The following is a 25,895-nucleotide window of genomic DNA, read 5'->3' as shown; positions in this document are numbered from 1 at the left end:
GATATCTCGAAAAGGCGACCACCTATACAACAACCACCACTCCCTTTTAAAACCCTCATTAATACCTTTAATTTGATACCCATATCGTACAAACACATTCTAGAGTCACCCCTGGTCCACCTTTATGGCGATTTTTCGAAACGGCATCCACCTATAGAAATAAGGCCCACTCCCTTTTAAAATACTCATTAACACCATTCGTTTGATGCCCATATTGTACAAACAACTTCTAGGGTCACCCCTGGTCCACCTTTGTAGCGATATCTCGAAACGGCGTCCACCTATGGAACTAAGGATTACTCCCTTTTAAAATACTCATTAACACCTTTCATTTGATACCCATATCGTACAAACGCATTCTAGAGTCAACTCTGATCCACCTTTATGGCTATATCCCTAAATGGCGTCCACCTATAGAACTATGGCCTACTCCCTCATAAAATACTCTTTAATGCCTTTCATTTGATACACATGTCATACAAACACATTCCAGGGTTTCCCTCGGTTCATTTTCCTACATGGTTATTTTCCCTTATGTTGTCACCATAGCTCTCAACTGAGTATGTAATGTTCGGTTACACCCGAACGTAACCTTCCTTACTTGTTTTATTTATTTTCAAGTTCTCTATTATATGCCTCTTGTGTAAGAGGTGTTCTTTCAAGTCTATGTACCAAGTGCCTTAATGCTGCATTTTTATGTTGTTGGGGGTGATTTGAGGTATTGTGTATTATTCTGTCGGTGGCCGTTGACTTTCTATATATGTCATAGTTAAATCTTTTGGCTTCTTTATCAATATTTATCGTGAGGTATAGATAGTTGATTCCTCCGTCTTTTTCGGTTTCCATTGTAAATTTTATATTTCCGTGCTGCTTGTTGAGGTACTCCAGTACAAGCTCTTCGTTATTAGTAGTTAAAACGCATATTATGTCATCCACGTATCTAGCATAAAATGACACGCCTAATTTAGACCTCAGCTCCTGTATGTACTTTTCTTCCAGATTTTGCATGAACACTTCCATAAGAATTGCTGAAGTGGGGCTTCCCATTCCAAGACCGTTTGTTTTTCTATATATTTTACTGTTGAATAGAAAATAGTTTTGACGTAAAGTGGTTATTAGCGTATTTGTGATTTGCATTCTTTTCACTTTGTTTTTTGTATTATGAACTATTGTTGAGCCAACTATGTCCAAAGTCTCTGATAGTGGTACTGATGGGTATAAATCTTTTATGTCAAAAGATACCAATTTGCTGTTCTTTGTTAGCTCTACGGTCTCAAGTCTCTCTATTAGTTCTGTTGTGTTAGCTATTGCATATTCGTTCCTTAGCTCGAGAGTATCTTTGTATTTGTATTTTGTATTTATTAGGCAATTCATCCTAGCACAACAATTTGGCAAAAATTATTTTATAGTGCTAGTCGGTAAAAGGCATAAAATAGGAACAATTTAAACTGAATACTTAAAGCTAATGACTATGACTAAGAAAAAGTTACAATAAATAATCTATTTAATAAATAATAAATAAATAAATAAACGAATGATATAGTACATTTACTTAGTCAGAAATCAGTATTTTAATTGTCTAGGTTATTATAGAAACTTGTTAATTCTTTATTGAAGAGCAGAGCATTGCTTATAAGCCTAAGTCTAGAAGGGAGCGAGTTCCAAAGACGTATGGAAGTAATGAAGAACTGGCGATCAGATATTAGCATACGATGTCTGAAGTGGGTAAGGAGAACAGATCTAGACGACTGGAGAATTTAGCCTCTGATACAGATATTCAGGTTCCTTCATATATATTAATTTATATAGCGTAGTGAGCGTTTTAAGTTTAATAAGGTTATCGAAAGAAATGTTTAGCAACCTGTCAGCATGATGAGAGACGTGATCAATTCTTTTCAACCCATAGACGTATCTAGCAATGTTGTTATAAACAACATTAAGTTTCCTATTGCATACATATCGTTTTTAAATATTTGGACAGTTTGTAACATGGTGCCGATTTAAAATTAATGATGGGCCTCATTGGCGTGTCCGCCTTGTGGATTTTTGGTAGCGCAATCAGTGGAGGAGCCGAAGGGTTCATTTGGACCAATCTATGTGCCATGTTAGGATCTACTGTATTTTTTGCATTTTTTATAGCAACTTTGATTTGTTATTGGTATTCATCTGTGGGATCCTCTCTCATTCTACGATGTAATAAATAGTATATCGAGCAATGACAATAACTACAAATTGGTAGGGGTTCAATGCACTACCCTTGAAAGAGATGCCCACATGGTAATAGGCGAACAACGGACTTCATTTGCATTTTATTTACGCACACATCACAATTGCCTTTAAACTCCATTTTGGCAGCGATCGAAAAGTTCGGTTATAAGTTTTTATTTGGTCAGTTGCCGATAGACTTATAAATAAATTCAAATATTTATTAACAACTTACTTGCTGCAACACTTTCTAATCGTAAAGTGGTTTATGTAAGAGTATAAATAAGGAGTCCGAAGTCCGTGGGACACAATGGGAATAATCAACAAAGCCTTATTAATACCTAGTGTTATTTTAGTGAAGTAAGTAGGTAGTGGTTAAATACCATCCTAAAAGCTAGCCACGGTTTTAAGTTATTTAAGCAATTAGTTTGGATCTGCTTTCTCATTTGCAAGTGACTATTCTCATTTCCATATGACGCTTTCGCATTTTCAAGTGATACTTTCTTATTTATAACTGAGTACGTATTCTCAATTACAAATGACGCTTTCGCATTTTCATTTGATGCTTTCTCATTTACAAATGACTATTCTCATTTCCATATGCGCCTTCGCATTTACAATTGACTATTCACATTTACAACTGACTGTTCTCAATTAAAATTGACGCTTTTGAAATTTCATTTACAGTTTTCTCATTTACAAGTGACTATTCTCATATCTAAGTGACGCTTTCGCATTTACAATTGACTATTCTCATTTCCATATGACGCTTTCACATTTATATCTAACGCTTTCTCATTTACAACTGGAAATGGTGTAGTAAAAATGGACGGGATCGGTTAAAGACCACGGCAACTTAGATATAAAATAAGTTTAAAAGGGTCATAGACTAGAATAATTAGCTATAACTTAGCAAAAAATAGTTTTGAATCAATGATATTTCATTTATCAAGTTTTATTGTAAGAGGAAATGGGAAGACATTTTTTTTAAATGGGCGGTGCCACGTGTTATGTAGAAAAGTAATTTATCTGAAATGAAATGTGCAATTGAAGCTCACGCTGAGTATATAATGTTCGGTTACACCCGAACTTAGACACCTTTACTTGTTATATATAAGACTAGCATTTACCCGCGGCCCCGTCCGCAAGGAGAAAATGAAATATGTGGGCTATTCACGTTAGCCTGCTTATAAAGTTATCTGTTTAAAATTTTTTTTCTGTCTAATGCATTTTATTTTTGTAATTGAGTAAAAAAAAGAACTTTATGAGCTGATAACCTGATAGGATCCCAAAATGATAACGAAATTATCCAGAAAAAGCCACGAAATTACCCCGACGCTATCGCGGACGGATCCCGAAAACCATCCAGAAACGCCCCGGAAGTGTTTCCAAAAGTTCCCGAAGTAGTCCCAAAAAAACCCGAAATGACAACGACACGATTCTAGACTTATCCAGATAACCACACAGAAATGATGCCTGAAGGGTACCAAATTGATCCCGAAATAGTCCCGAAAAAGTTCCGAAATTACCCTGACGGGCTCCCGGACGGATCTCAGAAACCATCCAGAAAATATCCAGGAAGGGTCCCTAAATTATCCCGACTAACTCCAGAAAAAGTTCCGAAATGGCTCCGAGGGGATCCACGATGGATCGCGAAAACCATACAGAAATGATTCCGGAAGGATTCCAAAATGATCCCGAAATAGTCCGGAATTGACCCAGATGGGATCCCGCACAGATCCAGAAATGATCCCGGAAGGGTGCAAAAACTATCCCGGAAAAGTAACAAAAAATCCCTAAATGGCTCCTACGGCATCCCGGACGGATCCAGAAATGATCTCGGAAGGGTCCCCAAATGATCCCAAAATGGTCCCGAAATGACCCTGATGGATCCGGCAAACCATCAAGAAATTATGCCGAAAGGGTCCCAAAATGATCCCGAAATAATACAGAAAAAGTCACGAAACGACCCCTAGAGGATCCCCAAATGATCCCGTATTAGCCCCGAAAAGGTCCCGAAATAACCCCGACGGGATCCCGGACAAATCCCGAAAACCATCCAGAAATGATGCCGGAAGGAATCCCAAATGATTCCGTAAAAGTCCCGCATTGATTCCGACGGGATCCCGAACGGATACCGAAAATCATCCAGAAGTGACGCCGGAAAGGTCCTCAAATGATCACCTAATAGTCCCGAAATGACCCTTAAGGGGTCATGGACGGATCCCATAAACCATCCAGAAATGATCCCGATATATTCCCGAAGAAGTCCCGAAATGACCCTGACGGGATCTCGAACGCACCCCTAAATGACCCTGACGGGATCCCGGACAGATCCCGAAATCCATCCAGAAATGATCTTGGGAAGGTCCCAAAATTATCCCGAAATAGTCTCGGAAAAGTTCAGAAATTACCCTGACGGGTTCCCGGACGAATCCTGAAAGCCATCTCTAAATGATCCCGAAAAAGTCCCGAAATGACCCTGACTGGACCCCGAAAGAATCCCGAAAACTATCCAGAAATGATGCCGGAAATGTCCTCAAATGATCACCTAATAGTTCCGAAAAGACCCTGACGGGATCCCGAACGGATCCCGACAACTATCTAGAAATGATGCCGAAAGGGCCCGCAAATGATCCCGTATTAGTCGAGAAAAAGTCCCGAAATGAACCCGACGGGATGCCGGACGAATCCCAAAAATCATCCAGAAATGATGCCGGAAGGGACACCAAATGATCCCGAAAAAGTCCCGCAATAATTCCGACGGGATCCTGAGCGGATACCGAAAACCATCCAGAAGTGATGCCGAAAAGGTCCTCAAATGATCACCTAATAGTCCCAAAATGACCCTGACGGCATCCCGGACAGATCCCGAAATCCATCCAGAAATGATCTTGGGAGGGTCCCAAAATTATCCCGAAATAGTCTGGGAAACGTCCAGAAATTACCCTGACGGATACCGGACGAATCCTGAAAACCAATCTTAAATGATGCCGAAAAAGTCCCGAAATGACCCTGAAGGGACCCGGAAAGGATCCCGAAAACTAACCAGAAATGATGCCGGAAAGGTCCTCAAATGATCTCCCAATAGTTCCGAAAAGACCCTGACGAGATCCCGAACGGATCCCGACAACTATCCAGAAATGATACCGAAAGGGCCCGCAAATATTCCGTATTAGTCAAGAAAAAGTCCCGAAATGACCCCGACGGGATGCCGGACGAATCCCAAAAACCATCCAGAAATGATTTTGGAAGGGACCCCAAAGATCCCGAAAAAGTCCCGCAATTATTCCGACGGGAATCTGAACGGATACCGAAAACCATCCAGAAGTGATGCCGGAACGGTCCTCAAATGCTCACCTAATAGTCCCAAAATGACCCTGAGGGCATCCCGGACAAATCCCGAAATCCATCCAGAAATGATCTTGATAAGGTCCCAAAATGATCCCGAAATAGTCTCGGAAAAGTCCAGAAATTACCCTGACGGGTTCCCGGACGAATCCTGAAAGCCATCCTTAAATGATCCCGAAAAAGCCCCGAAATGACCCTGACGGGATCCCGAAAGGATTCCAAAAACTATCCAGAAATGATGCCGGAAAGGTCCTCAAATGATCCCCTAATAGTTCCGAAATGACCGTGACGGGATCCCGAACGGATCCCGACAACTATCCAGAAATTATGCCGAAAGGGTCCGCAAATGATCCCGTATTAGTCAAGAAAAAGTCCCGAAATGACCCCGACGGGATCCCGGACGAATCCCAAAAACCATCCAGAAATGATGCCGGTAGGTATCCCAAATGATCCCGAAATAATCCCGAAATGACCTCGTCGGCATCCCGGACGGATACCGAAAATTATCCAGAAATGATGCCGGAAAGGTCCACAAATTATCCCCTAATAGTCCCGAAATTACCCTGATGGGATCCCGGACGGATCCCGAAAACCATCCAGAAATGATGCCGGAAGAGCCCCCAAATGATCCCGAAAAAGTCCCCATATGACCCCGACGATATCCCGGACGGATCCCGAAAACCATCCAGAAATGATGCCGGAAGAGCCCCCAAATGATCCCGAAAAAGTCCCCAAATGACCCCGACGAGATCCCGCACGGATCCCGAAAACCATCCAGAAATGATGCCGGAAGAGCCCAAAATGATCCCGAAAAAGTCCCCAAATGACCCCGACATACTCCAGAAAAGGTTCCGAAATGGCTCCGAGGGAATCAACGACGGATCGCGAAAACCATACAGAAATGATTCCGGAAGGATCCCAAAATGATCCCGAAATAGTCCGGAAATGACCTAGATGGGATTCCGCACAGATCCAGAAATGATCCCGGAAGGGTCCAAAAACTATCCCGGAAAAGTAACAAAAAATCCCGAAATGGCTCCTACGGCATCCCGGACGGATCCAGAAATGATCTCGGAAGGGTCCCCAAATGATCCCAAAATGGTCCCGAAATGACCCTGATGGATCCGGCAAACCATCAAGAAATTATGCCGGAAGGGTCCCCAAATGATCCCGAAATAAAACAGAAAAAGTCACGAAACGACCCCTAGAGGATCCCCAAATGATCCCGTATTAGCCCCAAAAAAGTCCCAAAATGACCCTGACGGGACGAAAGGATTCCGAAAACAATACAGAAATGATGCCGGAAAGGTCCTCAAATGATCCCCTAATAGTCCCGAAATGACCGTGACGGGATCCCGACAACTATCCAGAAATGATGCCGAAAGGGTCCGCAAATGATCCCGTATTAGTCGAAAAAAGTCCCGAAAGGACCACGACGGGATCTCGGACGAATCCCAAAAACCATCCAGAAATGATGCCGGTAGGTATCCCAAATGATCCCGAAATAGTCCCGAAATGACCTCGTCGGCATCCCGGACGGATCCCGAAAATTATCCAGAAATGATGCCGGAAAGGTTCCCAAATGATCGCGAAATAGTCCCGAAATGATTCCGGAATAGTCCCGAAAATGTTCCAAAATAACCCCGACGGGATCCCGGACGGATCCCGTAAACTATACAGAAATGATCCCGGAAGGGTCCCAAAATGATCCCGAAATAGTCCCGAAAAAGTCCCGAAATTACCCCGGCGTAATCCCGGACCGATCCCGAAAACCATCCAGAAATGATCCCGGAAGGGTCTCGATATGACCCTTACGGGATTACAAATAAGGTGAAGCTAATTATAAAACCATGTTAATAAGGCAGCAGGCGCATTGGAGCGAATAAAAAGTTAGATAGAAACATACAGGTAAAGCTAATAAAAGCGTGCTAATAAAAACAATTGATGGAGGGCGGATGGCGGGAGTAGAGGAGAGGACCACTGATCGTTCCTCCAAAATTGTCTAGATCTCGTTCTGTATGTACCAGATACCAAAAACTATTGATTTAGGAGAAAATTTAGATTGAGTTATAACAATTTATGGATTTTACACCAGAGGGGGAGATAAAGGGGGGCGGGCGGAGGGTGTCACTGCTTACTTTGTAAGCCCTCGACTTATTTGTTCCCTTGAGTCTGTGATATTGGTGAAGGCCAGTATACGTAAAGTTAAAAATTATGAAAAATAATTTCTCGAAGGATCGTGGGACCCCCACCCCTCTTTCCATGTTCGAAAAAAATTTCGCTAGTAGACTACTGTCTGTGTCCCAAATTTCATCAAAATCCGTGTAGCCATTCTGGCGTGATTCAGTCGCAAAGACGAAAAAATATAATAATTAAATTATAACTGTTCCTAGGGGGCGGGGACCACGCCCCTTTTGAAAAATATATAGCTAGTAGATCCTTCTAGACTATTGGATATATGTGTGCAAAATTTCATCCAAATCGGTCCAGCCGTTCTTGCGTTATTGAGTGACAAAGACAAACGTCTGGACAAACATCCAAACATCCAAACATCTAAACATCCAAACATCCAAACATCTTAACATCCAAACTTTCCCATTTATAATATATATTAGATTAGATTAGATTAGATTACAAAAACTTGTGGAAATAATAAAAATTTTAGAATCCATTTTCTTTCTATTTTAAACACTTTTGATCACACTTTGGCCTCCCTTGGGTTAAAAAAAAGGGACGTACTTTGCACGAGCGTGATATTGTTGTTGTTGTAGCAGTGAAAATTTGTGGGAGGGACGCAACAAATTAAATGGGGTTACACTTAAATGACAGCCATTGGTCGGGGATCTTGCGGTGTTTTGCCTATACTTGTATACGCATGTAAACAAATAAAACAATAAATAAAAAAAAATACGGACTCGCCTAGATTTTTATTTAAAAATTTTTAAAATACAAAAAGTATATAAAATATATATGTATATGGCAGGTCCGATTTTGAACTTCGAGAGCTAGTATGATTAGGAGGCTTAATGCGAAAAACGGGGATCACTTTTTTCTTCGGATCATACTAAAGAAATTTGATCTGCTTCTACACCCAATAAGAAAATTAATTTCGTGGTAAACGTAATTTGTGTGCCTCTTTAAAAAAAAGTTGTTCGTCTCCCCTCGCTGACAAAGCACTCGTGTTTGTTTATTCGACTGTGGTGACGACATTGTTTCATATCTCCTGCCCAATTCCATTTATTTACGATTAAATGTGCCCAGATGTATATGTAAAGAAAATTACTTTACTTTAGAATGGATCCCAACGGTGCTGGCAACGACTCCAATGTACAAGAAAACATGCTTGGTACTTCTCCCGGTGCTTCTAGTTTGCGCAGTCGTACTGAAAGTGAAAGCTCGGATAAGTGAGTACATTAAATATATTTATATAAATATGGACAACTGAGTTTAAGGACAGGTGCAAAACCTCTGCAAATTTAAATATGCCCGTAAAGTGCTAACAGCTAGTTTGTAATTTTATTTTTATTAGTATGAAATTACATATCCACTTTTGCTAGCATTCATTGTTTCCGTAGTTGAACGCTTGACTTCAGAACAAACCTGTTAAATTTGAATTAGCATTAGTAATCAATTAATTACATGCCTATTTTAATGGCCAATGATTTTTTCAATTGTTTTCCGAAAAAAGCAATTGAGGGGATGTGTGGAATAACGGTATAACTCAAGAATCAACCTATTGAGAAAAGTGAAAAAAACTTAACAATACAGGTAAAAATAAATTTATAATAATTCTACTTGGTAGGATTTTAGATAGTATGATTCTTTGATAAGAAAAAGTAACAAATTTTGTATATACATAATTTTATTAGAAAATTGATGATTTCTTTTTTTTTAAGTTATACCGTTATTCCATAGATCAAATATTTTGATTGAGATACTTTATTAAACAAAATAATAGATACATTAATAACCATTGTTAAATACATTATATTCTATTATTTAGATGTGCTTATAACTATTTGTTATTTCCTTTTGTCATTTTTAGCAATCTTTTTTTTACTACTTTTATCATTTTTAAACTTTTTCTATTTTTAACAATGGAGTTCTCTGTCTGCTTAGTCGTTTTTGAAACCAAGTCAATTCTTTTATTTTTCAGTTCTTTCTGGTCTACGACACTGAATATATTTTCATACCATTTCGATGCTTCACTACTGCAAAATTTTATTAGAGAGTTATACCGTTTTTCCATAAATGAAGCTAATATCTTTGTTAAATATCACTATTATTTTCTAAGATTAATATGGTATGTATATGTAATCGTGCTCATTTTATTTAGTCGATTTATGGAAAAACGGTGTAACTCGACTTATACCATTATTCCACACATCCCCTCAATTACTAATTGATTACCATTAGCAAAAAATAAAAAAAAAAATCATAATTTTTTTCGATTATTGAAAAAAATCAAAAATAATTAAAAGTAATCAAAAATTATTACTTTTGATTATTTTTGATTTTTTTTGATTATTTTTCCGCTTTGTTGATAGAAAAGTTCTCGTTTCTTACATGCACGGGATAATTTCTACATACAAGTACATTTTAGGAGGCAATATTAAATCGTAAGCGCTTACCGAGGCGAGTATACATATACATGCAACATATAGGGCGAATATTATATGAGCGTTGATTCAAACATATTCTCCGGTAAGTATATACACATGTGCATATTTTACTACACTCATTGTATAAAATAGTGTGGGATCGAAAATGGCGGTTTTTCTATTTGCCCAGACAATATGTAAAAAAATTTTGGATTCATAGGTTAGCGTCCAAAAGCTGTCATTTAGCAACGATCCTTTATGGCTTCATCAAGTCTAACCAATTTTGCTATATCCAAAATAAATATATCCACTATTTTGGAATGCGTTCGGACCGGCCAGTTCAACCTAACCTAACCTTGGATTACGTTATGGCTATGCACTGATTATTTTGTACAAACAAGTACATTGGTTGATGTAACGGTATATCGTGAGCGCTTATCTAGGCATATGGGTACATATGTACATACCCACGTACAAATTATCGTGTATATAGATGTATCCGACGAATATCTTGCGGGGGAGTGCGTATTGTTTTACGACGAAACAATATGCTCAAACAATATGCATGAGTAATACTACTTAGGTTGATAGTTCACTTCCAACTGTAGCGATCATCTAAGTTGTCATTCATCATCATGATCAGTAGTCTAACCAACGGTTGTTATATCCCAGATAAATTAATTAACATATGTCCACGTACATTAGATTGAAACTTCTTTTTATTTCTTTATGATTACGTCTAGGATACTTCCTATAAAATTTTAAGTTTTTTATAGTGGGCCGTATTTTCATTACTAACAATGGAAATTCCAAACACATTTGTTTGCCTATCATACATTATTTGTTCGACATGGTTGGATATTTTCCAAGAATATATGTATATACTGTAACGAATTTACTGCAAATCCTCTTATTTGCAACCTTCTGCTAAGTTCGAATCACTAAACTGTTGAATAAATAATACTGCTATTGCTCGCCAGATAGCGTCTTAATCAAAACAGCTTGATTTCCTCGTTGCATATTTCTAGGCTTTTCTAATTCCAGAACTTACTAGTTAGTTATAAATTTCTCAGCTACAACTACAGATGTATAATTTTTATAGCTTCTCTCATACCCCATGCGCTTGTATGTGTGAGGGACACTTCCACAATTATAATTGCATACCTTTAGGAGCATCTCAGGTAAGATATCTGCATGTCTTTGTGCATCTCTTCTCCGCTGCGTGTACGTACATAGGTGTAGATAAAATGATTAAATTATTGATGTACATTCACGTCACTGCTTAGCATCGGCATAGAGATGAAAGTACCCCTTAGTGTTGCTAACATTCGTAACAATACATTGTAAAAGTCTATAACAGCTGGCGACTGCTAAAACGTGTCCTACAAGACTTGGCTTGACCTCAGTATTAATAATCCGAAGGCGGAAAACAAAAATTTTGAGTGGTTCAAAAGATATTAACGACAAAAAATGCTTATTTATGATAAGCTCTCTAAATGGGACGAAGAACACTCATATAGTGACGATGATATGAAACCAATATTATTAAAATAAAGCGAACAATATGATAAACTTTGATTACAAAACAATCAGTGCATAGTCATAACTTAATCCAAAATAGCGGATATATTAGTTTTGGATACAAAACAAAATTGGCTTGACTTAAGGATGAAACCATTATTATTTTATATAATGAGTGTAATAATGCACATGTGTATATACTTACCTGAGAATATGTTTAGATCAACGCTCATATACTATTCGCCCTATATGTTACATGTATATATTCGCCTCGATAAGCTGTTAGGATTTACTATTGCATCCTGTTGTTGTTGTTGTTGTAGCGATAAGGTTACTCCCCGAAGGCTTTGGGGAGTGTTATCGATGTGATGGTCTTTTGCTGGATACAGATCCGGTACGCTCCGGTAACACAGCACCATTAAGGTGCTAGCCCGACCATCTCGGGAACGATTTATATCACACTAAACCTTCAGGCCATCCCTCCCTCCTCACCCCCAAGTTCCATGAGGAGCTTGGGGTCGCCAGAGCCTCGTCTGGTTTGGAGAAGCTATATATTGCGCTGGCAACCTGAAGGGTTGCGCTAAACAGCCCCTTGAATCCGGTATTTTAGTCGCCTCTTACGACAGGCATACCTACCGCGGGTATATTCTGACCTTCTAACCCGCATCCTAAAATGTACTTGTATGTAGAGATTATCCCATGCATGCAACAAACGAGAACTTTTTTTCAACAAAGCGGAAAAATAATCAAAAAAAATTAAAAAAATCAAAAAATAATCAATTACTTTTGATTATTATTATTTTTTTTTTTTTTATTATTTTTTTAATCAATTGAAAAGTAATCATTAAAAATGGAAAATAATGGCAAGTAATCATTAAAAGGCGTTTAAAGAAAATAATCAATGGAGCGGCTAATCATTACCATTAGTAATCATTATTTAACAGGTCTGCTTCAGAAGCTAATATATGTTAAGAAATGTCTTGAACACAAATAAAAAAAAAATTTTCAAAGCGTACTTTGCCATTACTAAAAAACTTGAAGGAAGTTCTAAATTTGCAGAACTTTCTGAATCAGTCCCTAAATTTGTGTAAAGAAAACTATATCTCAAGAATGACGTATCTCGGAAATCAATTGAAGAACTTTCTACCTCAGAATTTTTAATAAACGCATAATCTCAACTAGATAAGGCGCGTTTGAAACATCTTAGAGCGGGAATCTTTCGACCGAGTTCTAGATTGAACGTTTGGAAAGAAAGGTCGGCCAACTCGAACAAATGCTGACATACTCAGGACTTTTTAGAATTTGCTGATATAGGACGTTTTCAAACAGCAGAGAAGGCAGATGAATTTTCATTTGGAAAGTTTTGATGGTAGAAATACACTCGGGGTGTTTGACAAACAATTGAAAAAACTTGTTTCTAAATTTTTGATGTTACTTTGGCCGGGACTTGAACACATGACCTTTGGTGTGATAGGCCACCACACCACGACGGCTAGATATGGTTATATTCTACAAGAGCATTCGATATGTATCTACACGTATGTATATTTCTCACCCGTATATTTTTTGTTGCTGCTAGAATGGCGCGCTTTATTTTACCCAGCATGGATGGTAGTCCACCAAAGGTGCTAACACTCAACGAAGTTGGTGATGTACTGAAGAATATACAAAATATGGAACTCGTGCATGAGATTGCAATAAATCCAGAATTTAAATTTGAACCATACGAACCACCAGAGAACAGGTTTGCTAAAAATTTTTCAGTTTCTATTAACATATATACATATGTATGTAATATGTATTTCTCTTAATTTTTAGTCTTGAACGCCGAATTAAAGATATCATGCACAAAGCTTTTTGGGATGTATTGCGTGGTCAATTGAATGAAACTCCTCCTTGCTACGATCACGCCATACAATTGTTGACTGAAATTAAAGATTGCTTTCCACAAATACTATCGCAAAATAATTCACGTGCCTTACAGCACATCAATGAAGTCCTTGATATTGATGTTATAAAACAACAGGCCGTAGAGGGTGTACTCGATTTTAAAGCCTATGCTAATTTTGTTATAAATATTATGGCTAAGTCGTGCGCCCCAGCAAGAGATGAACTTATACATCAATTGACACAAATCGAAGATGTGGTGGACATTTTCAAAAATATACTCGACACAATGGCGCTAATGAAATTGGATATGGTAAACTGTTTACTTGATTTTGCACGGAATGATATTATGGCCAATTCGGTGGAGTATGAGAAAAAAAAATTCAAAGAGTATTTGGAGTATTATAAATGTAGGGATAAAAAATGCATCATAATATACTTTAATTTTAAATTGAATTTTCTTGTACTTAATAGTTGGTTTTCCAGCCACTGAAAATTGGTTGAAAAACAGTTGCGTACACGATGTTAACAATGTGCCCAACTCACCGGAGCAAGCTATTTCTAATGCCTACATGGAACTCATGGATTGGGATGAGTCAAAAGAATTTCCAGAAGTACTTTCAATTGATAAGGAACGCATTTTGAAACTGGGACAACGCGCCAAACGATTATGCACATGTGCTGCAGTAATTTCTATTTGTTCAGCTGTGCCGATTGTCTCACAACGCACAGAAAATCGTGTAGCACTGGCAAAACAGGTTGAAATCATACTACAAGGCACCAACAATGAGAAGTAAGTTAACGCTGAATGAAATATAGTTTTCCCCTCTTACACCTGCTAATATGTACCAACATTATAGAGAACTTTTGGACTTCATTGAAAATGTATGGCTGCAAGTGAAAGCAGTTATAAATGAGAACCTCCAAAAAGAAGGCCAAATGGTCATGGATGCTAATACCGAGAACATGTTAAAGTCACAAATAATGCAATCTGGTAACAAGGAGTCACCCGTTCGCATTTTGATGTGTAAGTTCTACCGCTCGAATACATTTGATTCCATATAGCACAGTGCAACTTGGGTCGTTAAAACCTGGCCTGACAATGAGTTTCAAGGAGCTATAAAGCTATAAAACACGCAAAGGGTTAGCGGCACATTGTCCAGTCTTTCATTCTGCGAAATACACTTTTTTGGATGGGATTATCCTTAATACTTTTCAAAAACTCACCGAGTTTAAAGAACATTTCTCTCGTTTTTTTTGAGGGCTAGAATTAACATTTTGGACACAGCCTCTCCTTGTGGGATCCTCGCGGATCGGGCAGTTCTACCTAACATATATAATTACTCACAAAGTCGTAACATTGTTTCTAACGAAGTACAACGTATTCACTGTTTAATAATTGCTTATGGCTCATTCAAGGACAAAATAAAAGTAATAAAATTGTGTACAAAAAAGTTATATCGATGCTTGATACTGTGGCATATGATATTATTTAGCTTACTTAAGGCTTGGTTTCATGCAAAAGCGGTACCGCTATGTTACGACTGCTAAAGAGCGGCCGCTATACTCACCGTTTCTAGGGGCAACGCTTTGTTGGAAACTGCGAACTGTCACGGCAGACGAGTTGCATTTTTGCATGTTTTTTTTAGTTTTTTATAATTTTTCTTTTAATAAACTCACAAGAAAAAAATTCAATTCAAAAATGTTGTTTATTTTATAAATAATTTGAAATATTTGACAAAATCTTCACCGCTTTGACAATAGCGGTGGGAAAAACGGTGATGAACGAGTTTCTACCGTCACGACGGCAGGGTTGTTTTATGCCCGGCCGCTATATTACGTTACGGTGAACTTCACCGTCTACATAGTTTCCACATAATTACTTTTACATTGCAATATTTTGACAACGTACTCTACCGCTATGTAACGGCCGCTATATAGCGGCACCGCTTTCGAGGAAACCAAGCCTTTACGCCTGCTACCTAACAAACATTAAGGCTAGTATTGCCCTGCTCAACTCTTAAATGTTCATTTCGCAGTAATCGATTTCGATAGTTATTTTAATGTATTTAAGTAACGGCACAGAATGGAGGCAGTGCGGGTGCCCCCCTTACTATACTATACCAAAGGTTCATGTCATATTAAATAATTAAAAACAAATTGCTTAGAAATCGCCATAAAAAAGCTGTTATTCAGAGTCTGCATGAAATATGTAGGCCCGATAATTCGTCTAAAAAACTAAAAACAGCACTTCCCAAATTGGGAATGAAGTTTGGCTTTAACCTCGTCATAAATGTATATCGGATCACAATATTATCAATATTGTGACTCTGCATAACAAACTTGAAGTTTCAGACCCGGCCGACTTTGTTCAACTAGAAGTTTGGTTTTCACGTAACTACAAATTTTCCCATTTCTCTACTCCTCCATCCCCTCCTCATCTCTCAAAATAAATTTGAAGTTTTATATTTATGGCATACCATCAGACCATGCAGAATTTGATTAGTTCGAACTTTTGTTTTCATGTACCTACAAATTTTCTCAATTTTCCCTCCACAATCTTCCATTCCCTCTTCATTCCTATCATTATCATTCACTTTACTTCCTCCCTCTCCAGTATATAGGTATGTTCATTTATTCCATCCCAATACAATGATATTGCTATCAATCAAAATATATGTATGTGATTTTTATTAACATATTTTTTTTTTTAATAGGGAAACGGTTTCAAACATATTTCCGCTTGGCAATGCGTTCGCGAGCTGGTTTACCACCGCCACCACCAGGCTATGCTGATTTCAAGGATGAACTGGAAGCTTATTGCACTGCCTTAAAACGCGTAATTGCCTATAACCATTCCGTCTTCGGTGAATATTTTATGAAGCTACTTACACAACAACGCGTTACAACTAATGATACCACTGCAACTGCAGTAAACGCAGCCAACGAACTATCGACATCTGATGGTACTTCGAAAACAAGCGTCGAGGATAAGGATGTTAATAATCAGTAATCAAGACGCATATGAAAACTTGGCGTGAATAGTGGGCTTCGGCAAGTCGCTTGTAGTGAGTTGTGTGGGTATTGTCAAACAATTACTGCTATTGGCGCAAAAAATATTTAGACAAGCGGACTTTATAAAGACGCAATGAAGATCTAACCGAGGCTTTGTTGCTATGGCAGATATAAGTGTACATGCATTTACATATCTGTAAGTGAGGCAGTCAAGTATTTTTAGGCACAATTTGATAACAATAAGGATTATACTCCTAATCGGAGCTAATACCAGCTGGAATGGATAAAGTTAGAAACAAATGAATTTCAATGCCAATGAAGAAATGCAAAGTTGAAACTTATTCAAATTAATAACAAATTTAAAGAGAATATATGCAAATTTATACGTTGTTCTGACATGCAGTTAAAAATTAAAAAAATTGTGAAACAAAATGAGTGAAGAACAAAACACAAAATTTATTGTGCAATACATAGTCAAAAGCAGCAGCATTTTCATTTTGTAAAGAGTCGAACATATTTCCCAGATACCAATTATTGATTTAAAAAGTTTAACGAAATCGTTTCATCTCTATCTGCGTTTTCTGGAAATAGCTATCTAAATATAAAACTTGATTGGTAAAACTTTCAAAAATAAAACCAATTGCAGCCAAAAGTGTACCACATTTCTGGTGTACTGTGTCACATGGCTGTCATACGTCACTATCAGCAAAGCATACTTTTTGGCGCACATGAAATTATTTTATACATTTTTGGCTGTAGGCTGTAGTTTAAGCATCCCTTGTAAGAATATTCGGGTTGATATGCGAAATTTTAAATGCAACAAACCAGGACTTAGAAAACAGGATGCACTGTGCTAATGCATAACTTAGGTTAATTATACATATATATTTACTTGCATTCTTGCATAACTATTTTTTTCAAAGAATTATTCTTTCAGCAACACACGAATTATACATAGCTAAAAATTAAATATACAGAGAAATAAAAATATACAGCCCTATTCTGCATTTCGACTTGGATTGGAATTTTTTCGATTTGGCAATTTTGGTATTCTGTGTTCCAATTTTCTTCGATCCAACTTCGAATCGTTCGATTTTGTGAATTCTGCATTCCGATCGTAGTTCCTTTTTTCCAAGTTGCAAATTTGTTGGCGGAAAAATATTTTCTTTTTATTTTTTTTATTAATTTATAACAGAATTTTAACAAAAATGTAAGTAAAACTTGTTAAGAAACGTAAAAGGCTTGATGATGATTGTTTTTTATATGTTTCCAGGTCAAAAACAACATGTCATGTCGAAGTCCTTGGACCTATTTGCCCCGCAAAAGTATCTAACATACTTGAAAGCATCCTTATTAAGTCGAAAGTTTTTTTTGAACCTAAATAAGAAAATAAGTCATTAAACTTTACCACTTTTAAATTCAATTTATTACAATTCGTCACTCATCTCAAATGGATTACACAAATCTCGCAATATTTGCCTTTCTATTCTCGCCTGGCCATTTTCGTATGCGTTGCTTTCCAACTCAACAAATAATGCCGCGGCTATTGATTTCAGCAGGGATGCACCTTAACGTTAAGCTAATCGTTTATCAAAAAATTTCCACCGTTTCCGTTGAAACACTTCGAAATATTATCGATAAAGAAATTATCAAGATAAATTGTATCTCGTTTTTCACCGAAACGAAAAGCCTTCGTTAACGTTAAAAACGTTAACAAAAACGTGATACTTTATGTTTGAACTGTGCTGGCAATGCTATAGCCATGGTTAAGCCGTAAGGTGGTAACAGCGAGCGGACATACACACACAAACTCCATGGAATTTGTTTGTGTAATTCGTTGGTGGTAATGTCAAAAATACTGTGAGAAATGTTCGTACTGTCAAAATTCATGAGAAAAGTTGCAATCAGCTTGGCGAATGCTTTCACCTTTAATGACTCCGCCATCAATCAGCTTTGCCAGCATAGTTTGAAATTAATAATCATCATAAACGATTTGATTTCGTTTTGATATGGCAGAAAACGAAACAAAATCATTTCGTTAATTTGACGTTTTTAACATTAATAAACCAAACGAAATGACTTTGTTTCGTTTATTAACGTTAATTATCGTAACGAAATGATATCGGTTCGTTGGTTAAGCATGCCTGGATTTCAGTATAATAGATAGCTATAATTTGTGTCTGTTCGTTGGGTCCAGTTATATGCCAAAACAAGCTGCCGGAGTAGAGGAAGGTGAAGCGAAAACGTAAACAATCCTTCCGGAAAGAATAAATAAATCTTCATAAAGTATTTTAGGTCAGTGCAATGAAATTAGCATCCATAAAATTCAGAAAATGTCAACTATATTCGTGCAGGAATCCGTTTTAAAAAAACTTGGTGGCTAGGCAGGGAATTGGCCAAAAGAACGACAAAAACACACTTACAATTATGAAAGCACTTCACTCAAAAAAATATAACACTGCGGCAATATATTATATTGCTTTTTTTGTACAAAATGGTGTGGATAATAAAATATAAACGTTTTTCAGTGTTTTTTTTTACAAATTTTCTTTAATTTATTTTGTTCCAATGTACATACATTCCGTACAAACAGCTGATTTCGAAAAATCATTTGCCTTCCTCTTCTCGTTACGATTCCGTCGTAATGCAGAATACCCAACTTCGATTAAAGCGAAGCGTTGAACGGGAACGTAATCGCAATGCAGAATAGAGGTGATATCGTTATTTATTTACCATTATTTTACAACTAACGCTATATACATTTCGATATACTTATGAATACACATAAAACGAATACTGGATTCCCTGAATATACACGTATGGAAAGTGTAATGATAATATTCTAATATTTTTTCTTCTTGTTGTTTTTTGAATTTAGTTTTGTAACATGATTCAATTACTAGAAGTTTGTTCTCCAATGATGACAGACCTTTGATACTCCCAAATTTAAAAACCAGGACGATTTGCTTTTAGGTACGAAGTAAGGAAAACGGGGATTAATTCAATCCCCTTCGGCGAAAATTGTAGTAGGAAAGTACCTGTAAAAATATTTTGAGATATGATGATTTCGAACTGGCAGCCGACATGGGGTGATACTCTAGTCAATGAACTGATAAAAACAAAAATAAAAGAAAGTGGCTTATTGTCTTGGAACTTTATATTCTGGCTTTGACTTTGACAGAATAATTAAGCTTTTGTGTGGTCCTGCTACACAGGGAGTATTTACCTTTTTATTCTGAAATTTCGGAAAGCTCTTTTCCGTTTAAGTATTCTTTGAAGTGTTCCAGATAAACCGTTAATATAGAATATTCGAAACACGTTCGTTTGATATTACTTCACGAGGTCCAAATATTCCAAATAAGTATATACATAATATTCCAAATATAAAACGATTCCACAAATTCTTAAATGGAGACGTATGTTCCGAACATACGGAATGAATTAGTTAACATGCTCAATGAGTACATTTCGCTATGGCATATCCATTATTTACTAATGACATTTATACGTGAACCGATTTACTAGTCGCGTTTTTGACGTTGAACAATGAATTTTAAATTGGTTTATTTTTTGTATGTTCATATATTTACGGAAGTGCACGATTCCTTGGGTGTCTGTACTTTTCATAAAATAAATTCACCATAGTTAATAAATTCACCATAAAATTAAAAAAATGTTCAAAGGAATTGTGTAGTTCCGGGTCTGTTGTTGTTGGTGTTGTTGTAGCAGTGAGTCATATAGTCGGGGCCTGTATTCAGGAACTGTGAGTTTTTAAACGTACATTTTTCTTTCATATAAATTAAATGAAGAAAAAGTGTACATTTTGAAACTCACAGTTACTGAATCTACCACCAGTACTTATCAGGTATTTGTACACTGCTTGCTTCCTATTTTTACTACTAATATTAATTGAAAAATCGCAAAGAAACAACACAGTTAACAATTGCCAAAAATTTGTCAGCCGAGCAAACCTCTTGTGATTGAATCATGGTTTTGTAATTTCTCAATTGGAAATGTGTTGTGATACTGAAAACTCTTAACATTAACCCCACATACACAAATACAATAAAATACGAGTATACATTTACAGCTGAATTCAGTAAGCCGTCTCTAGTCACTATTAGAGACTATTTAGGGTGAAAATCACTTTTGAGACAATTTGCCATTCTGTAAGCTATCTCGCGTCTCCAGCCTCACAAAAGCAATCACTAATTTGTGAGCTGGGCCGGGGCAGATCACAAACATGAAAATTTCAGAAAAAGTATGAAAATTATTTGCGAAAAACGCTTTAAATATGTTATTTTATTCCTCAAATTAAAATACGCATAGAAAAAATTTAAAAACAGAAAACACTTTAAACAAAAACATCGAACTCTATGTGGCGCCGTTGATATTCGAACCTACACACTTTGGGATTTTCTATACAAAATTGTGAACGGCGTCTTCGCAAGCTCAGCCACAATAACACCCAACTTTATGTTGACAAAATGCAATGCTATATTATTTGTTCAATTGTTTTTGTTGAATTGTTTTTGTGACTTTCGTTTACTGAATGCCGAAATCATCTCAAGTCACAAAAATTGTCTCTAAAGAAAAATGTCAAATTAAAGACTTGAGATGAGACTGAATTACAGAATTCAGCCGTTATTATACGAAAACGATTTAAACATTTGGTTAATAATTTTAAGCGCGGTAAGATAAACTTTAACAAAGTTATTCGTATCTACATTTGCTAAGGCCTACATACATATGTAAACTTATGTATACATATGTACCTATATAATTATGCATAAAAATAAACCACTATTTATATCTTGCAGTTTAGTCAGACGTCTTTTTATTTATGATGTACGAATTGAAGGGTCGTGGCATTTCCCCGGGATTCGCGAGATAATGAAATAACTTGCACAAAACACGTTTTGGTGGAACTAAAGTATTTATTTTTATTTTTTGCATATTTTTATTACATTCATATATTCCATGAGACAACTTAAATGTCTCACTTTCATATATTAATGAGAAGGATGAAATTGTTTATTTAGGAGTAAATTAGAATAACGTGGTTTCATATGTGATATGCCAACAATGCAAGTTTTCTAAATTTAGTTTATTTCTTTTTTTGTTTTAATCAGGGTGTCATGGAATCCAATTGTTGTCGGAATCGGAATAAAAACCTACAAAAAAATTACTTTGGTGTCATGAAATCCAGTGTTATCGGTTTAATGTTCGAATTGGATTTAGTGTCGGTTTTAGGTGTCACAGAATCCGATAATATTGGTTTTACTATCGGAAACAAACCAATCAGTTAAATGCTGTTGGATTTCAATGGATTTAATTTTTTCATAGATGTTTTTCTTTTGTAGTTGATCATTTTCTAAAAATGTAAGTAAATAAAGGTAAATTTACATATATTTTCACTCTTAATAGGGGAAAGCATAAAAATTCAATGCAAAAGAGTATTTTGATTGAATTCATGGAGAAACATACGAAGGCCTTCACGAAGCACATCATCTAAAATCGTTGACACCGTGTTTCTTCCTACACTCATGCTAGAGTCCTTGCCAACTGGTATTTGATAGGATCCTTCGGTTAAAAATCGTAACTCAGCTGCTAGTTGCAGCACTGGCAGAACTTTCGAGCAAGTTAAGCGTCCTTCAATGGTGTCCAATATCATTCGGAAAGCCTCTTTGTTTATGCGATAGTATGCAATGTAACTGCAAATCTAATCTAATCTAATATCTAATATATATTATAAACGGGAAAGTTTGGATGTTAAGATGTTTGGATGTTTGGATGTTTAGATGTTTGGATGTTTGGATGTTTGGATGTGTGTCCAGACGTTTGTCTTTGTGACTCAATAACGCAAGAACGGCTGGACCGATTTGGATGAAATTTTGCACACATATAGCCAATAGTCTAGAAGGATCTACTAGCTATATATTTTTCAAAAGGGGCGTGGTCCCCGCCCCCTGGGAACAGTTATAATTTAATTATTATATTTTTTCGTCTTTGCGACTGAATCACGCCAGAATGGCTACACGGATTTTGATGAAATTTGGGACACAGACAGTAGTCTACTAGCGAAATTTTTTTCGAACATTGAAAGAGGGGTGGGGGTCCCACGACCCTTCGAGAAATTATTTTTCATAATTTTTACACATTATAACTTTACGTATACTGGCCTTCACCAATATCACAGACTCAAGGGGTCAAATAAGTCGAGGGCTTACAAAGTAAGCAGTGACACCCTCCGACCGCCCCCCTTTATCCCCCCTCTGGTGTAAAATCCATAAATTGTTATAACTCAATCTAAATTTTCTCCTAAATCAATAGTTTTTGGTATCTGGTACATACAGAACGAGATCTAGACAATTTTGGAGGAACGATCAGTGGTCCTCTCCTCTACTCCCGCCATCCGCCCTCCATCAATTGTTTTTATTAGCACGCTTTTATTAGCTTTACCTGTATGTTTCTATCTAAATTTTTATTCGCTCCAATGCTCCTGCTGCCTTATTAACATGGTTTTATAATTAGCTTCACCTTATTTGTAATCCCGTAAGGGTCATATCGAGACCCTTCCGGGATCATTTCTGGATGGTTTTCGGGATCGGTCCGGGATTACGACGGGGTAATTTCGGGACTTTTTCGGGACTATTTCGGGATCATTTTGGGACCCTTCCGGGATCATTTCTGTATAGTTTACGGGATCCGTCCGGGATCCCGTCGGGGTTATTTTGGAACATTTTCGGGACCATTCCGGAATCATTTCGGGACTATTTAGCGATCATTTGGGGACCCTTCCGGCATCATTTCTGGATGGTTTTCGGGATCCGTGCGGGATCTCGTCGGGGTCATATGGGGACTTTTTCGGGATCATTTGAGGGCTCTTCCGACATCATTTCTGGATGGTTTTCGGGATCCGTCCGGGATATCGTCGGGGTCGTTTGGGGACTTTCGGGATCATTTGGGGGCTCTTCCGGCATCATTTCTGGATGGTTTTCGGGATCCGTCCGGGATCTCGTCGGGGTCATTTGGGGACTTTTTCGGGATCATTTTGGGGCTCATCCGGCATCATTTCTGGATGGTTTTCGGGATCCGTCCGGGATCCCGTCGGGGTCATTTCGGGACTTTTTCGCGACTAATACGGGATCATTTGGGAACCCTTTCGGCATCATTTCTGGATGGTTTTCGGGATCCGTCCGGGATCCCTTTAGGGTAATTTCGGGACTATTAGGGGATCATTTGGGAACCTTTCCGGCATCATTTCTGGATAATTTTCGGGATCCGTCCGGGATGCCGACGAGGTCATTTCGGGACTATTTCGGGATCATTTGGGATACCTACCGGCATCATTTCTGGATGGTTTTTGGGATTCGTCCGGGATCCCGTCGTGGTCCTTTCGGGACTTTTTTTCGACTAATACGGGATCATTTGCGGACCCTTTCGGCATCATTTCTGGATAGTTGTCGGGATCCCGTCACGGTCATTTCGGGACTATTAGGGGATCATTTGAGGACCTTTCCGGCATCATTTCTGTATTGTTTTCGGAATCCTTTCGGGATCCCGTCAGGGTCATTTTGGGACTTTTTTGGGCTAATACGGGATCATTTGGGATCCTCTAGGGGTCGTTTAGTGACTTTTTCTGTTTTATTTCGGGATCATTTGGGGACCCTTCCGGCTTAATTTCTTGATGGTTTGCCGGATCCATCAGGGTCATTTCGGGACCATTTTGGGATCATTTGGGGACCCTTTCGAGATCATTTCTGGATCCGTCCGGGATGCCGTAGGAGTCATTTCGGGATTTTTTGTTACTTTTCCGGGATAGTTTTTGGACCCTTCCGGGATCATTTCTGGATCTGTGCGGGATCCCATCTGGGTCATTTCCGGACTATTTCGGGATCATTTTGGGATCCTTCCGGAATCATTTCTGTATGGTTTTCGCGATCCGTCGTTGATTCCCTCGGAGCCATTTCGGAACCTTTTCTGGAGTATGTCGGGGTCATTTGGGGACTTTTTCGGGATCATTTGGGGCTTCCGGCATCATTTCTGGATGGTTTTCGGGATCCGTGCGGGATCTCGTCGGGGTCATTTGGGGACTTTTTCGGGATCATTTGGGGGCTCTTCCGGCATCATTTCTGGATGGTTTTCGGGATCCGTCCGGGATATCGTCGGGGTCATTTGGGGACTTTTTCGGGATCATTTGGGGGCTCTTCCGGCATCATTTCTGGATGGTTTTCGGGATCCGTCCGGGATCCCATCAGGGTAATTTCGGGACTATTAGGGGATCATTTGTGGACCTTTCCGGCATCATTTCTGGATAATTTACGGTATCCATCCGGGATGCCGACGAGGTCATTTCGGGATTATTTCGGGATCATTTGGGATACCTACCGGCATCATTTCTGGATGGTTTTCGGGATCCGTCCGGGATATCGTCGGGGTCATTTGGGGACTTTTTCGGGATCATTTGGGGGCTCTTCCGGCATCATTTCTGGATGGTTTTCGGGATCCGTCCGGGATCCCATCAGGGTAATTTCGGGACTATTAGGGGATCATTTGAGGACCGTTCCGGCATCACTTCTAGATGGTTTTCGGTATCCGTTCAGATTCCCGTCGGAATAATTGCGGGACTTTTTCGGGATCATTGGGGTCCTTTCCAAAATCATTTCTGGATGGTTTTTGGGATTCGTCCGGCATCCCGTCGGGGTCATTTCGGGACTTTTTCTCGACTAATACGGGATCATTTGCGGGCCCTTTCGGTATCATTTCTGGATAGTTGTCGGGATCCGTTCGGGATCCCGTCAGGGTCTTTTCGGAACTATTGGGAGATCATTTGAGGACCTTTCCGGCATCATTTCTGGTTAGTTTTCGAGATCCTTTCCGGGTTCCATCAGGGTCATTTCGGGACTTTTTCGGCATCATTTAAGATTGGTTTTCAGGATTCGTCCGGTATCCGTCAGGGTAATTTCTGGACTTTTCCCAGACTATTTCGGGATAATTTTGGGACCCTCCCAAGATCATTTCTGGATGGATTTCGGGATCTGACCGGGATGCCGTCAGGGTCATTTTGGGACTATTAGGTGATCATTTGAGGACTTTTTCGGCATCACTTCTGGATGGTTTTCGGTATCCGCTCAGGATCCCGTCGGAATTATTGCGGGACTTTTTCGGGATCATTTGGTGTCCCTTCCGGCATCATTTCTACCTGGTTTTTGGGATTCGTCCGGCATCCCGTCGGGTTCATTTCGGGACTTTTTCTCGACTAATACGGGATCATTTGCGGGCCCTTTCGGCATCATTTCTAGATAGTTGTCG

General features: G+C 38.3%; 2 protein-coding genes across 3 annotated transcripts in view; one reads left to right on the top strand and one right to left on the bottom strand.

Annotated features, from left to right (window-relative positions):
• Positions 1-21,404, top strand: part of LOC137250399 (T-complex protein 11-like protein 1) — a 44,493-nt gene extending 23,089 nt beyond the window's left edge. For both annotated transcript variants that reach the window (XM_067783125.1, XM_067783124.1), the window contains 6 exons: positions 8,850-8,960; positions 13,258-13,422; positions 13,497-13,975; positions 14,040-14,358; positions 14,426-14,592; positions 16,283-21,404. In XM_067783125.1, coding sequence (XP_067639226.1) covers positions 8,851-8,960; positions 13,258-13,422; positions 13,497-13,975; positions 14,040-14,358; positions 14,426-14,592; positions 16,283-16,578 — 1,536 coding nt within the window. In that variant the 5' untranslated portion in view covers position 8,850 and the 3' untranslated portion in view covers positions 16,579-21,404. The remainder of the gene's footprint in view (positions 1-8,849; positions 8,961-13,257; positions 13,423-13,496; positions 13,976-14,039; positions 14,359-14,425; positions 14,593-16,282) is intronic.
• The window catches only part of LOC137250398 (ethanolamine kinase-like), an 82,631-nt gene continuing 57,792 nt past the window's right edge, over positions 1,057-25,895 (bottom strand). Inside the window, exon 5 of the transcript XR_010952936.1 lies at positions 1,057-1,078. The gene's annotated coding sequence lies outside the window, so the exon portion shown is untranslated. The remainder of the gene's footprint in view (positions 1,079-25,895) is intronic.

The sequence above is a fragment of the Eurosta solidaginis genome, chromosome 4 (genome assembly GCF_040869045.1).
Source record: "Eurosta solidaginis isolate ZX-2024a chromosome 4, ASM4086904v1, whole genome shotgun sequence".
NCBI classification, from domain to species: domain Eukaryota; kingdom Metazoa; phylum Arthropoda; class Insecta; order Diptera; family Tephritidae; genus Eurosta; species Eurosta solidaginis.
The sequence above is the reverse complement of the archived record's forward strand: the minus strand, read 5'-3'. Positions and strand labels throughout refer to the sequence as shown.